At 41.2% G+C, this 14,142-nt stretch overlaps 1 protein-coding gene across 5 annotated transcripts in view; it reads left to right on the top strand.

Annotated features, from left to right (window-relative positions):
• LOC132906314 (disheveled-associated activator of morphogenesis 1) overlaps positions 1–14,142 on the top strand; it is a 43,559-nt gene that overhangs the window by 22,069 nt on the left and 7,348 nt on the right. For 2 of the 5 annotated variants that reach the window (XM_060958369.1, XM_060958370.1), the window contains exon 2: positions 8,970–9,077. In XM_060958369.1, the coding sequence (XP_060814352.1) occupies positions 9,036–9,077 (42 nt within the window). In that variant the 5' untranslated portion in view covers positions 8,970–9,035. Of the gene's footprint in view, positions 1–1,636; positions 1,657–7,037; positions 7,168–8,241; positions 8,518–8,969; positions 9,078–14,142 lie in introns of those variants that run through there. The other 3 variants (XM_060958368.1, XM_060958371.1, XM_060958366.1) reach the window with 3 other exon arrangements.

Below are 14,142 nucleotides of genomic sequence, written 5' to 3'. Positions count from 1 at the left end.
GAAAGATCTGCTAGCTGTTGATATTTTAGCCCAAATGTACTGCACGTTCTCCACTCCTATTTAGAATTACGTGTAAACGTTCCTTTGAAGTAAAAGCAATATTTAGGAAGGTATCTTTGATGCTTCATAAAGTATTTTTCCTCGAATCCGCGTAACTCCGCGTACATTTACCGTGCTGACAAATTACATATTACCTTGCATTCGGCAGCGTATAAATATTCATTCATGGCAGCAAGGCAAAAACTCCAAAAGCGCCGAGTCGCGTAAAATTTGGGTCGTTCACGCCCATCCCGGCCAACTTATCTCGAAACGTCTCCGCCATTCGAAGCGTCGAAAGCTTTAGGCCGAGAGAAAAGTATTCGGTCGAGCAATAAAACTTTATCGACGCAAAGGTTTTAACCTGCGTGTCATTAAACCTGGTATTAACTTTGTCCGATATCGAATTGAGCGAACTGCGTGTATATGTAATTTCGTTTAATCAATGTCTCGACAAAAAAATGAGGAGGAAAAAATGAGCATAAAATCATCTTCGAAAAGCATTATCTTTCGTATTGCGCCAATTGCAACAAAACCTCTTTTTCGTAAAGTTGTCGGATGCTTCTTGACACCTATGGATCGTTTATTTCAAAGAAAACCATTCCCCTAGTTTTATGATACAAGAGATAACGAATCTCTGGAAGCATCCCGTTGCCAAAATTTTCAAAGATTCTTGAAATTTGCTCATTTCCGCTAATGTTAGTTCCGCATATTAAACGTCGAACAATATCGGTCGGATGGTCAAGCAAAGATTAAGGTATCCGTGCTGAACAGTCCCCGCAGCACAAGTAGGCCCCCCTTCCTTTCAGGGGCCAGCCGAGAGGCCTCTGTGTGCACCTGTGCAGGTTGAGAGGTGTTGTGTTTTCACCTGGCAGTTCAACCTACAATCGCGAGCAAGAAGGTTCCGCAGCCGCGATCCTCTCGCGTTCCATGCTCACGACGAGACGTCGCGCCTCAAACTCGTTTCCCGGTTTTATTTTGTTTAATCGGTCCTTGAACTTGCTCGTGAAATTAACGAGACATGGTGAAAAAAGATTACGAAGAAAACTAGAAGAAGATCGATTCGATTTGGAGTTTCGAATAGGAAATGATGTCGTGACAAAGAAACGGGATAATATTTGGTCAATGGCAAACAGAAATTGTTAAAATAACTTGCAAAGAAAGAAAGATCCGATGAGAAGCTTTTCTCAAGACAATAGTGACTGGAGGAATAACGAGGGTTCCGATTCCACCGCAGAATCTCCGTGATTAATTAATTCGATTAGTGGTTTCTTTCATGAAGCCGGCTTAGTAGAAGTTTCCAAGCGACGAGAAGCAGGATTTCTCCGTGATAGCGAATGAAATCGAAGTCTGGTGAAATTAGTCGCAAGAACGTTGTGTACCGCTTTATTAAGGGAACATATCGCGTCGGTTTATCTCCATCCGTGATACAGGATATGCGTAACTTATCAGTGCTTGTGGAAAAATCTTGATCGCCTGAGAAAAAAAAAATTGATTACGCTTCGAGCAAGACATCATCCATTGCGGACATAATCCGAAAGGTATTCCTTTCCAGGAAGTGGTTCATTATCGACAGCCAGAATGGACACCGTGCTGGAGAAGATGGGCAAGATAAATCTGGTAATGTTCTTGTGATTAACGTTGTAATATTTATATAAATGATTAATCGAACAAGCAAGACAACTCTACGAATGTGTAAAAAATACAGTCTAGTTTTCAAATTCGACATTGAAAATCGTTTTAATCTAGAAACTGCACTTGAAATTCCTTTGCGCTGGTGCTCCTATGTAAGTCTCATACTGTTTTTGCTCTCATTTCCTCAGCTAGCCGGAAACGTAAAGTTCTATAGATGATCTTGGATTGTGGTTCTTACACCGTGAAAAATCACTTGGCATACCACAAATCGATGCTCACTTCCGTCAATTAAAAGTTACCTTTTCACTCGGTAGGGACTGACAACTCGATGATAATCGTGTTTCAACTTGATTAATAAACAGCCGTACGGATCGTGATATCGTCGTAGAAATTACATATTGAATTTTACCGTTCATAGGAAAATCACTCCGCTCCATAATCGTATATGCAAACGTATGTAGTTATCCGTGTCGGTGATCGCGTTCTATGTCTTTTTTCGGAACCATTCTGGCCAGCTTGGACGCAACTTGACTAGATGTTTAGCGATTACCTCGTTACGATCGACTGGTTTAAGTCTGGTTCGATCGTTTTTGCCGGCGGGATCGCCAGGGGCTCGCTTCGATAGTTGCATATTCCAACCTAAAGCTTGTGGATTCCTGCTACAACCACTGAATCACCCGCAGCAATAACTAAATTGCTATGAACTGCCATGCTAAAAATCTTGCGTCTCTTGCGACGTTGTCGTATACATGGTATAATACTTTTTCTTGAAAATTTCGAAAGCGTCCATGTTAATGAATCGCGAAGATTGAAAATCCAATCGTTTGACGATCTTGGACGCATTGTGCTCTACACTCTTGTCGTAAATCGTGCGTTGCGGAATCTTGATGTGGTTTAATCGTCCTTGGAATGGCGATTTGCGCGAGCAATTTTCTTTTTTCGTTACATTTATAGAAGCAGATTATGGAAATCGTAATCGAAAGGAGAAATCCTACTCGCGATTCTCTGCCTCTGATTATTAACAATGGTGCGACTGATATCGAAAGAGAGACTATGAGAATCTCTTACGATCCTCATAAATAAGTGAAAACGCAAACTGAACCTTAGGAGAAGATACGATAGACGAAGTATCGTGCACTCATTTCCTCGTTATAGAGATATATCGATTTACGTCGCTCAGATATAATGTCTCTGTCGAATCTGCTACGGTTACGGGTAATTAAATCTCACAAAACACAAGACTAATTAGCACTAAGTAAGTCAACTAATGTTATCATGTCGTCTTTTCTTTCAATTTATAAAAATGCTTGAAGCAACGAGGAAGAAGAGATATTTTCGTTAAGGTACATTCACCATCGCACGCATCCGCGACTAATTAAAAATTATACAAGAAGATAGAAAAAGAAGCCCGCATCTAAACGGTTCCTTGTGCAAGTCGCTGCGTACGCTGCGCATCTATTCGCATTCTGTGCACGCATCCGAGTGCAAATTATGTATTTATACATATATATACTTTGCGCCAGGCCATTGTCCTTGTCTAATGATTCGACCAATTTTACTATGAATCATATTTTAGTAGAGAAGTCCAATTTTCGATTTTTCTCCGACTCTGAAATATTCCTGTCTTCGATGAGGGAACACTGTGAAATTTGCAGGGCGAGATGTCGAGTCGAAAGTGTTCCCAGGTATCTCCATATATGGAAAAGCAATCGAGCATGGTGAAACGTATGTAACAATGGTCGCTGAAAAGTAGCTGAATTATCGGTTTCGTTCTTTCTCCCTGTCGAACAGGTGTCTCTCTTTAGCCCGAACTCTCACCGAAGATATTCGGCGAGTGAAACTTTTTGGGTGCCCTTCCCTTATCGGCGCCGATTGATCGATGCGTTCCATATCCGGAACGTGTATCGCAATCACTTAACATAGTAGAAGAATAGGTTCTTTAGACTTCGCTTTCTCCCTGTTTTGCACACGATCCTTCTGGAGTGGACACCGGGAATTCTTACTTAGAAATGAGAGAACAATCCATGTTTTACTTCCTGAAGAGAAACGGAATTTTGTTGCGTGTTTATTTCATCAAAGGGAATCCAGTCGAATTCTTGAATGGAGTTTGGCCTAGTTCGTTCGTATTCTAATCGCGACAGCAAGGAATTCGTGGCTTTCAGTCGTAAAAACTTAATCAGACACAAGTATTGGTTTTATCGTACCGGTTATTACAAATCGACGTTCATTTTTATGGGTTATGAGATGAAACATTCAATTAAAGGTGAATAGCAGTAAGAAGACTTAATAAAGGTATTTGTTTTCTGGCGTAGAAAGACCAATGAATTTGAAATTTATCGATTTGAGTATTTTAACGCATAAACAGCGCTCACACGGACAGAAACAAATATTCCACTACGCTAGTAGCTGTCTATGGAAACAGTTACTGAAATTACCATTTCAGAAACAAACTTTCATATGCAAATGCCATTCGAAAATATCTTATTACGAATCCATAAACATGTTTTCCTCGAGGAACGAAAGAAACTATGTACCTTGGTTCGATAGATTTAAATTCCAAAATCTTTCACTGGAACATTTTTTATTCGCCTTCCATCAACATGGTCACCATTTTAAGTTATCTTTGACGCCTCGCACACACATCGTGGTTCATTAAAAAAAAGCGGTGTAAAAATATCTGGTGGTGTCTGTAGATCGATCATTGGAGCTGTCAATTTCAGGCTGGACTCAAACGTTCTGGTTCGTTTTCTTTCCAAACATCCCGTAAATCATCGGATTTATGTCCCTTCCTGGCGTTGGAAAGCTGCTTTTAGACTTTCCACAATTTGTTACAATTTTGATCCTGCGATTTCTTCTGTACATTTCTGTGAATGTGGGAAATTTCCGTATCTCGAATCATAATCGGCCGCGTTTTTTAATCACTTCAGCAAACCCTGAATTGCTACAAAATTGCAGCAATCATAACACGATTAACACGACGATGACGAGACTAAGGAGGATCTTAGCTCTATTAAGTCGTACTTAGGTATCTTTTGTTCTCCTTTTCTGAAAATGTACATCCTCGAACGCGTGTATCGAGTGCAATAAGAATAATCGCGTGCAGCCTGTCTCACGAAGCCGTTCGCAATTAACATTCTCGAATGATGCACGAGGCGATCTACGATGACAAATCACGCGAGAGTGTTTAACGTCGAGATTTCTAGTGGCGGGAGGTCATGAAGAATAGCTACCGAGACCGGATAACCGGTGCCGTGAGATTCGAAGCTCGCTTTGCTATTCCCTCGTCCTCTTTCTGTCCGATCAGCTCAGCTTGTTTAATAGAAATATTAGGAAATGCGAATTAATGATCGAACAAATGAAAACTCGTTATATTCATATAGATTCTATCTTTTATCTTCTTTGAGGCGAAAGCCCCGTTTTTTGAAGAATTATATCTCAATCATTGCAGCATGCAAATGTTGACGCTTGCCTTATTTTCACTGATAAATTATCATGTCAGCGACGATGCCTTCTTGTAATTTTATCCTCCTAGGCACCACGTGAATCACCTTGCAATCGGTTCGAGATACGTAGACACATCCGTTTAATAACCCGATTCGAAGCTGCTCTCGACTCTTTGTGCATCGTCCTATCTAAATATAAATCAACATATGAAATACTACGCGGCTCTCCCGACTCCGATCGAAATTAGAATCTTCAGACCGGCGAGTTTCTCTTCTAAGGTTAATGTCATAATTGCGCGCGTGATACATAATCGAAAGGCATTCCTTAATCGACTGTTTTCTAAGCTTTTAAGTCAGCATTGAAATTCACGGTGGAACGTATAAATTTCGGTCGAAGTGACGCAATCGCGAGATAACTGTTTGATAACACGTTCCTAATTAATCGATACCGTTTTATCGATACAATATTATGAATGATATCGAAATGAAATAAATTTCCAGCGTCACGCATTATATTTTCGTAAGGGAGGACAAAGTCCAAATGGCTCTAGTGTTCGATTTTATTCATTTACACGTAAATTCTTGTTCGAGTTTTTTGAATTCCAACGTGTTCCTCCGCTAGATGGAATCTACTTCCCAGAAGCCGTGTATATTTTTGGCAACGATCAAAGGAACGAGGGAGAAGAAGAGAAAATGGCTGTTTCCAGTCAACTGTTAGACATTTCGTGCGCGAATCCAATTTTCAATCTGGCTGACATACATTTCTCGCCATTGTACATAACTGTACATCGATCGACCAATTTAAATAGGTTAGGCTTCGAGTTTTTAGATATTAGATTATCCACTCTGAATCTAGAAAACCAAAGAAAGAGTTGAACGGTTCAATGAGCATTATATTCTTATACGATGCCTTTTTCTCCAACGAAACTCAGCTATCACGTTCATATAGCTGCGCCTTTATTTAACGAAATAAGAAAGAAGATCGACTATATCGCTTGCGTCGTTTTGCTTAAGAAGTATATTTAATTAAACCTTTTAACTTGTCGTTCAGCCGTCTCTGCGTTCACTTGAGTAAAATCTACGAGTTGACCCCATTTCTCGAATATCCCTGCATATTTAATTTATCAATGTAAATATTCTTTATTTTCAACGTAAACTCACCACAGCACTACCAAGATTTCCCATTACCAGTTAATGGTAATAGTTGTAATAACAAAGTCATGGATTCCATGATTGCCCTCGTTTCTTCGAATCGAAGAGGCGATGATTACCACGTGTCCCATGCATCGATTCACGCGAGACGAAACTCGAAAGTTCACCTGTGCTCCGCACGCAGAGGCCTCATTTTATGCGGGCCGAAACGACCATTGACAGAACCCGCGCTTTCGAGGCACCTTTTATTCAGGATGCGATCCATACCACGGAGAAAATCTGTCCGCACTTAACGACATTTCTCGTATCTGGACGATTAATGAAGCGCAGAATTAATCGGCGCCTTTCAAATGCCATCGATTACATGATCGTTCGTCATTCATTTCACGATTTTCTTTCGTTCAATCGACTATTCGAGCATGATTTCCTTCAGAAATTGCGATTGCAAAACGCATTGCACCACTGACGCGATTATGTAAACAAATTGGGTCTCATCTTTGATATATTCTTCCAACAATCCGTTCTTGGATTTCACTTCGTTTAGATCGAATGTCTACTCTGATATTTGTACATGATTGAGTTATTCTGTCAAATCAAATGTAATTTACATTTCTGAATCGAGCAATAGTTAATGCTGCACAATCGTGTCGCAATTTGAGAACCACTGATCTATTTGTATTTACAGTTGCGAATCTGTAACTCGTGACAGGCTGGCGTGCTCGGTGTCTCACGAGGAAACGATTTAGGCGTAGATTAAATCGTGCAGCCTTGTCGAGTCTGTTCACGAAAGTATGTATCGTAAATATTGTCTTCGGCGAACTATCACTTATCGAAGAATTCCCATTACATACGTATGACATATCCGCGCCAGTAAGTCTTCCTCAAACGGAGCAGTTAGCAGGTTAGTCCGTCGATATTTTTTCCATTTCTTCGATCGACCCGCATTCCGATAGAAACGCGAACTACGACGCGAAACGAAAGCGATTTCTATGACGGAAGAATCGAGTCCATCGGTGACATAGAATTTCCACAAAGGGTTCCGCTCGAGGGAAGATGAATTTCGCAAAGCAGATAATGTTGCACGTCACGAAACGTTGCCACGATACTCGACCATCGTGAGTAGCCGCATACTCGCGAACGACGGTTATGTGTGTACGACATTCTCGTTACACGAGGCTCCAGCTAACGGCTCATAGAAGGTTACAATTACCCCGGGCAACAGCTGTTCCATGAAATAAAGGGAACGATGCTGTCCTCGACTACATGGTAACGTCTATGCGTCACACGCAGACCTGCTGAATTAATTGAGAAAACCTAGCTGGATTCTCGAGCCTAACCGGAGTTTGTGCTTTCCAAGAGAAAGGTACTAAGGTGTAGATGTTCGTATTCGTCGTTGAATGATATCGTGAAAATACAATAACGAGGATAGTCGGCACAGCTATAAATTTCCACGACAGTGTGAAAAGTAGCTGCGACCATAGAAGCTACATTTTTTTAGATTATCGATACGCAATAAAGTAAGAGTGAGACGAGGCTGAATAATTAATTTCGAGCGACCCGGCTTCTAGAGTTTCTCCGTTGATGTTTTCCCAACGTCTGGGCACATTTCGTTGAGACGCGCAGTTGCCATAGCACGTGATAACAGACGTGAGATAAGGCTGTACCATTTGCTGAAAACGATCAGTCATCGGATAGAACTCGATAATCAGTTCTTCTTATCTTTTACTATGTTACTGCTCCAAATCTTACAAAGGTACATCGCAGGCACACTTTCTATCGGAGAATTCCAGACATTAATTTTGCCTCTGTACAATGGTCGTTTATCGATTCTTTTTGACGAAGGAGAACCGCAAACATATTCATATATACCTGCATGATAACCTACTAGCAGAAATTACCGGCGTTTTTTATTTTTCCGTGCGTAGCGATAAGAAATTCGACGGTACGATAAGAGGAACTTCGTTGACTCGACCTCGTTGTCGGCTCGAGACTCTTCGGCTCATCGGCCAAGAGGCAGTCTCGCCGGCGCCCTGATGCGCCCATACTTTGAACGTGCAAAAGTGAAATTCGCGAGTAATTGCGCTCTCCATTACGATCAGTACCGTGTCGTCGCCTTCGGCCTTTCTGTCCTTCGTTGGAGAAATAAAAGTGTTATCATCGAATCAGCCGCATGTCGTCCACTAACCAACACGAGGAAATTGAGCCCTGTCCGGAACCCGGACAGGACAGTTGGACCTCGAGATTCTTTTCAGTAGGTGTTCGTGAAGTGAATCTACGTTGAGTTAATTACCGGTGTATAGCATAAATTTGTAACTATGTTAGATAATTTTAGAATTTGAAAAAATGTCGTAATTACGATGAGGAATAGAATGAACTTTTTCGTAACACGAATGACAAACCAGTCATCGCATCGTTACGACGCTGTCATACAAGAGCTGCATTACGTTCGGATTCCGTAACAAGTTGCCCTACCTGTTCTTTTTATAACGTTTGGTACCGTAGGAATTCATATTGGACAAAAGCGAGTGAAAGGAATGTTTTTCGTTTTAGACAGGCGCGTCTTTACGACGAAACGCGATTCCTAAAGCTCGTAAGTCCGATCTTTTAGGAAACTTCTTTGTCCGAATATCGATTGGAAAATTTAGTATCGTGACGTTTTATCGGCGAATCGATTAAGTGATTGGAACGTTTTCTGACTTGCAGAGGATTCCGAGCTGTCCAGTGAAGAGTCCACAGCCCTTGAAGGAATTCGTGGGTCGCTGCCAGACGATGCCATCACGGGTGAAAAAGTCTTTCTGCGGTTGCCTTCAGGTAAGAACGAGAGTTGCTACAATTAGAAACTCCATCCAACCAAACAAGTCTTTACAGCAATTATGAGTTACCCTATAATTTGTCCGAGTTTGCCGATGCGCTGTCTATCGGCTGACCGAACAAAAATTATACGTGTTTCGTTTCATATTTTCTCGGCGAAACGCATACGATCGATAAGAACTTTTCTCCAATTTATAAGCGTAACGAATCTTTCGTTAATTCTATTTAACCATTCTGCGAACGGTACTACTATTACGGCGTAAATATTTGCAAATAAAAACAATCGGAAAATAGAAGCATAACGAAACGCTTGAACGAGAACAATTAGTGGATCGCGGCGGGCGAGAATCGATTTCGTGCCTACCGCAAATGCGGTTCCGCATTCTATTCGCTCGAATCGGTAACTAGCAAACGAGAACTGATTACCTGAACTTCTACGAAGCAGATTGTCATTAGGAAGTAGTTGCGTAAGTCAAGGTAGAATAGTTTGAACAAGAACAAAATACACGTAGAGACTGCGCTTTTCCGAAGAGTCGAAACGATGTTAAGTCGCGTCAAGATGACTCGTTTGAATCGGTCGCATTCCTATACGAGCAGAGAGATGATGCCGTATTAAATCATCGTGCCAGGCACACACCCATAAATGCAAAGCATTCTCGGATGACATCTGCAATGCAAAAGCAACACGTGTGCGTTGCCAGCGCGTGTTCGAGTCGTCGAGATTCCCAGACTTTTTGATCCCGAAAGGGAACGTTCTCGACCGTGTCCGTATAATTTCACTGGGATTTCTATTTGGTCGAGGAGAGACCGGTTACTTTCTTCGTTCCGTAAACAGCTCGTGACACCGTCTAAAGGAACTTCAAATCGCGATAGTCATATAATCGGATTAATCGCATACGCGAATCTAAGCTATAATTTTGATACGAAACTTAGGAATTGGTCGAAGGAGAAAGGCGAATCGGTATCGGAATCGAAAGTGTTGAAGATTGAATCATTAGCAATGTTCGATGCTTCTTCTTTGCATTCTGGACGAGCATGCAATTATGGCATATAAATGAGTTATAAATCGGTCACGATCTCTTCTGAACCGGAAAGCCGCCGGAAGTGCTGCTAAAAATTAAATGCTGAAACGATTCCTCGCGTTACTCGATGCGTTCAACGCGAGAGATGTTCTATTATGTTCAGATCGACGAATCTCGTTACATTGTGATGCAACATAAATTCGTATAATTCTTATTGTTATGTAGTAATGAACGATCATAAACGAAAGATTTTGTTTTTATTCTGTCGTTGACAATTTTTGCTATTCTGCATGAGCTGCAGCGGCAAATGACGTTGTAAATCTGACAAGAAGGATTTTCAATAAATCCTGACACCAATGCTTCCATGTGAAATCAAAACTATACATTTCCCTGTCTCCGTTAAGTGATAAATAATTCAATGGTCATCGCAAGGTGGGCGCGAATCAACGACGAAAAATATGTGCAATGTCTGTTCAAAATACTTTGAACGAGAGATCGCATTGTCACGAACCGGTGCATCTTCTTCATACAAATTATCCAGACATCCTGGGTCTTTGACTGCGTGACCCGTGACGATACAGATGTCCCCCTCGATAAAGGAAATTCAACTTCCTTTTGAGAATCGATGAAGCTTGAAGATGACCACTTTCCAATGCACTTTGATCGATTAAAAAGTGGTTTCTTCTTGTGACAAGAAGGTCGCGCGGTGATGATGCTTTATAGTTAAGAGGTAGCTTCCAAACTAAAATAGAAAGAAAAAAAGATTGTAAATACGAAACACAAACACGAAATATATGATTTAACATAAATGAAATGTGAATTTTTCATGCCGATAAAGTCTCTATTAACTTTCAAAGAATTTAGTACCGATTTTCATTGAATTCCTCGTTATCGCTAATACTACTTTTTTACTGTCAACATTGTTTATTGATGCGCTTCTAAACTTTACGTCTCTACGTTTTTTTAAAGTAAAACTATTAAACTCTTTGTATTCTTTCATCTACTTAGAATGCCTTGACAAAATCGACACGTAACTTTTTTGAGCGATAGGAAGATGTGACGACCGAAGCTGTAGTCGAAGATAGTGAACTTTCTCATGCATTTATATCGTCTCTTTGACACGGTACAACGGTCAACGTAATTAACTTTAAACGAAAGAGCGACAGTGACGATGACCAATTGATTAAACGCAGGACCCAAATCTTCGTAATAAAAAGAAACGTATCGACCTCAATCTTATGAAACAATCCGCGTCTTTTTCATCTTATATTCCTATATTAAATACCAGTGAGAGATTTTTCAAATATCACAATTGCGATAAGTGGGATCGATAACTCGATAACAGATATCGTCGACAAATGATGAACTCATTCGTAGTTTATGTCTTAATTTAATAATGGACGTCTTATTCAAGGCTCTCGTTCTTCGGTTCGTAAATGCTCGTACTGTAGAAAGCAAAGAGGAAGCTTGGCTCAAAGTTAATAGCTCAGAAAGTGTATGGTGTTCTATATATGGTATATCCATAGATCCACATTCGAGAACACTTCTTTCGTATTTCACGAACGACACATAACATCGTTGTTCCTTGGAATCGAGTAAAAAAAAAAAAAAAAAAAGAAAAGAAACGTATGTCCACTTCCAGGAGGAACCCATCGCAATTCCCATCCAGTCGTCCTTGAGGGAATCCTATGACCCGTAGATTCCATTATGCCGATCAACCCTGTTCAGCGGTTCCGTAGTACTTCAGGGCGTGTCCAGAGAGGAAAAGGGGTCTGATACTCTACGGTGAACATAATCGTATTTCCAGCATCCTCGAAGGTTCTGTAGTCGTTTTTTCAAGCGGCAGATCTGTCGAACGAGAGATCCGATGGAATGCGCCATAGAAGGTAGCAAGCGGCGCGTTGGAAAGTCTACAAACGATCGGTATCGCGTGTGACTGGTGGAACACAGCGTTCTTTACGTGTTTCGCGGCGACGCTTTCAATTATCGACGATACTGGAATTTATTACATATATATACGCTTACCGCGGTGCTAACGGAAGCGTAAGAAACGATGAAAACGCGGTCCTCACCGGGCTTTTTCTTACGGGAACATTGGACTCTGATGCCTGTTGCTCGATTTGCATGTCTCAACGTTGTTCATTCTGACGTCTCGAATTCTTTGCTATTCGTCGATCGTACTAACAATTTTATCGCTCATTCTTCTTACCGTTCAAGTCGTCTACTTCTGATTGCCTCTAAAGTTATATGCAGTGGATGACGCGCGACGAAGGCGAACGTAAACGCATCGGGAAAATGTTTCTTAAAATTCTTTCGTATCTTTCGTATTTTCGTTCCTTCCACGCCTGCAAAATGGTAGGCTACCCAAGTCATTTTCTCTGTTTCAGATGCTACAAGTTTTTGATTCGTTTCTCGACAATTTTCTACTCTCCCGTAACGTGTTAAAGAATTCGACCACATTTTTCGGTTTTACGATGCTTAAATTACCTTCGTAAGCAACCCCACGGCTACAATGTTTAGATCGGCATTTCTCGTGCGAACTTCGAGGCTGTAGAGTAGTCGAACGAGAGAGTATCGTCTGTTCCGCGACGTATAAGCATCGTTTGACAAGAAATTCAGTTCGTAGAATCGCTTCGAGATCTATTCCCGGCGAGAAACGGAAAAAATTATGCTAATGCCGGCGGGTTTGACGCGATCACGTCCCAAGGGATTTCTTGCCAGGCTTCCGAGCCACTTCAGCCTCATCGGTTTATTGCGAACTCGACGCTTCCGAAGAAGCGTATGTGCTATCCGCAAAGAGCAACTCGATTGCCGACGTTGTTTCCCATCGCCCATCTGTTCCATTTGCTTCGAAGCTTCTGCAATTTCTTCAAGATGCAGAATAGAATACGGGCGTAATGACTTTCTTTCGCGATCTTTCGAAATTACATCACGATTGTTCGAACGATTCTGAACCTTTTTTTTAAAACCTACAGCATTTGCAAACTAATCCGCACCGTATAGACTTACGTTGATTTTATTCTCCTCTCCGACCACAACGAGTAATTTTTTTCTGGAATATCGTGTGTTACAAAAAGTATCTATCGACGATGAAACTAGTTTTCAACAAGTATTAGCACGTGATCATGCTACGAGACCTATAAAGAGTAGACAGTATGCCATATCTGCAAATCTCATTGCGCTTAATTTCCGTGTTACGTTGACAAGCTACTCGCCCACGCGGGCGTGGGTGTCCTTAAACCTGAAACGATCTGCGCGAGAGGTACTTTTACGTGTTTCCTTTCCACCGGAAAGCGACCCGTACGGTGAAACAAAAACAGGATCTATAGATTTCCTTGCCAAGTGCAATACCAGTAAATTCGAATCAATTGGTTCGACGTGCTTAGGTGGTGAGTTACATTCCAAGGTTCATCTAAGGTTAGTTCCTTGGAAATTGCAAGGAAGTTATCATCGAGACGAGTTCGTGACACGAGCGCGTATAATATTTCGCTTTCGTTTCGAGCCGACCGATTATAAATCACATCGCGTGCAACCGATGAATACGTGGTTGAGCTAAATCGGGTCACTTTATACAGTTATAACGTTGCTTCCAAGATCGTGCCTCGGATTACGCCTGTTATCAAGCTACAACAGAGATGCCGGAGGAAAAATATGCTTATGAGAAGGTAGGACGCGGAACTGCATTCAGCGGTCGTTTGCGTTCCCTACAACGTCAGGCTATATTTTATAATCATCTTCTCAACATAGTGCAATAACAAAGTTTATTACGTGCGGACGTTGAACACGTGGTCGTTTACGAGCAGGGTGGTGATCGACACTGGGATTCGCGTTTATGTCGGTCTTTCCAGCGATCGGTCGAGATCTTTCACCCATAGTGTCATTCGTAATTACGACACATCACATTCTTTAAATATCTTCTGTTTGACCAAAGACAACGTGATTGATAAAGGTTCTATAGCAAACCACGATTTACGATATATATGTCTTCCAATTTGAAAATTAAGTTTAAAGAAATTCGTAAAGAAAATCGTTTTGTTAGTAAG

This window comes from Bombus pascuorum, chromosome 4 (assembly GCF_905332965.1).
Source record: "Bombus pascuorum chromosome 4, iyBomPasc1.1, whole genome shotgun sequence".
NCBI lineage: Eukaryota > Metazoa > Arthropoda > Insecta > Hymenoptera > Apidae > Bombus > Bombus pascuorum.
The sequence above is the reverse complement of the archived record's forward strand: the minus strand, read 5'-3'. Positions and strand labels throughout refer to the sequence as shown.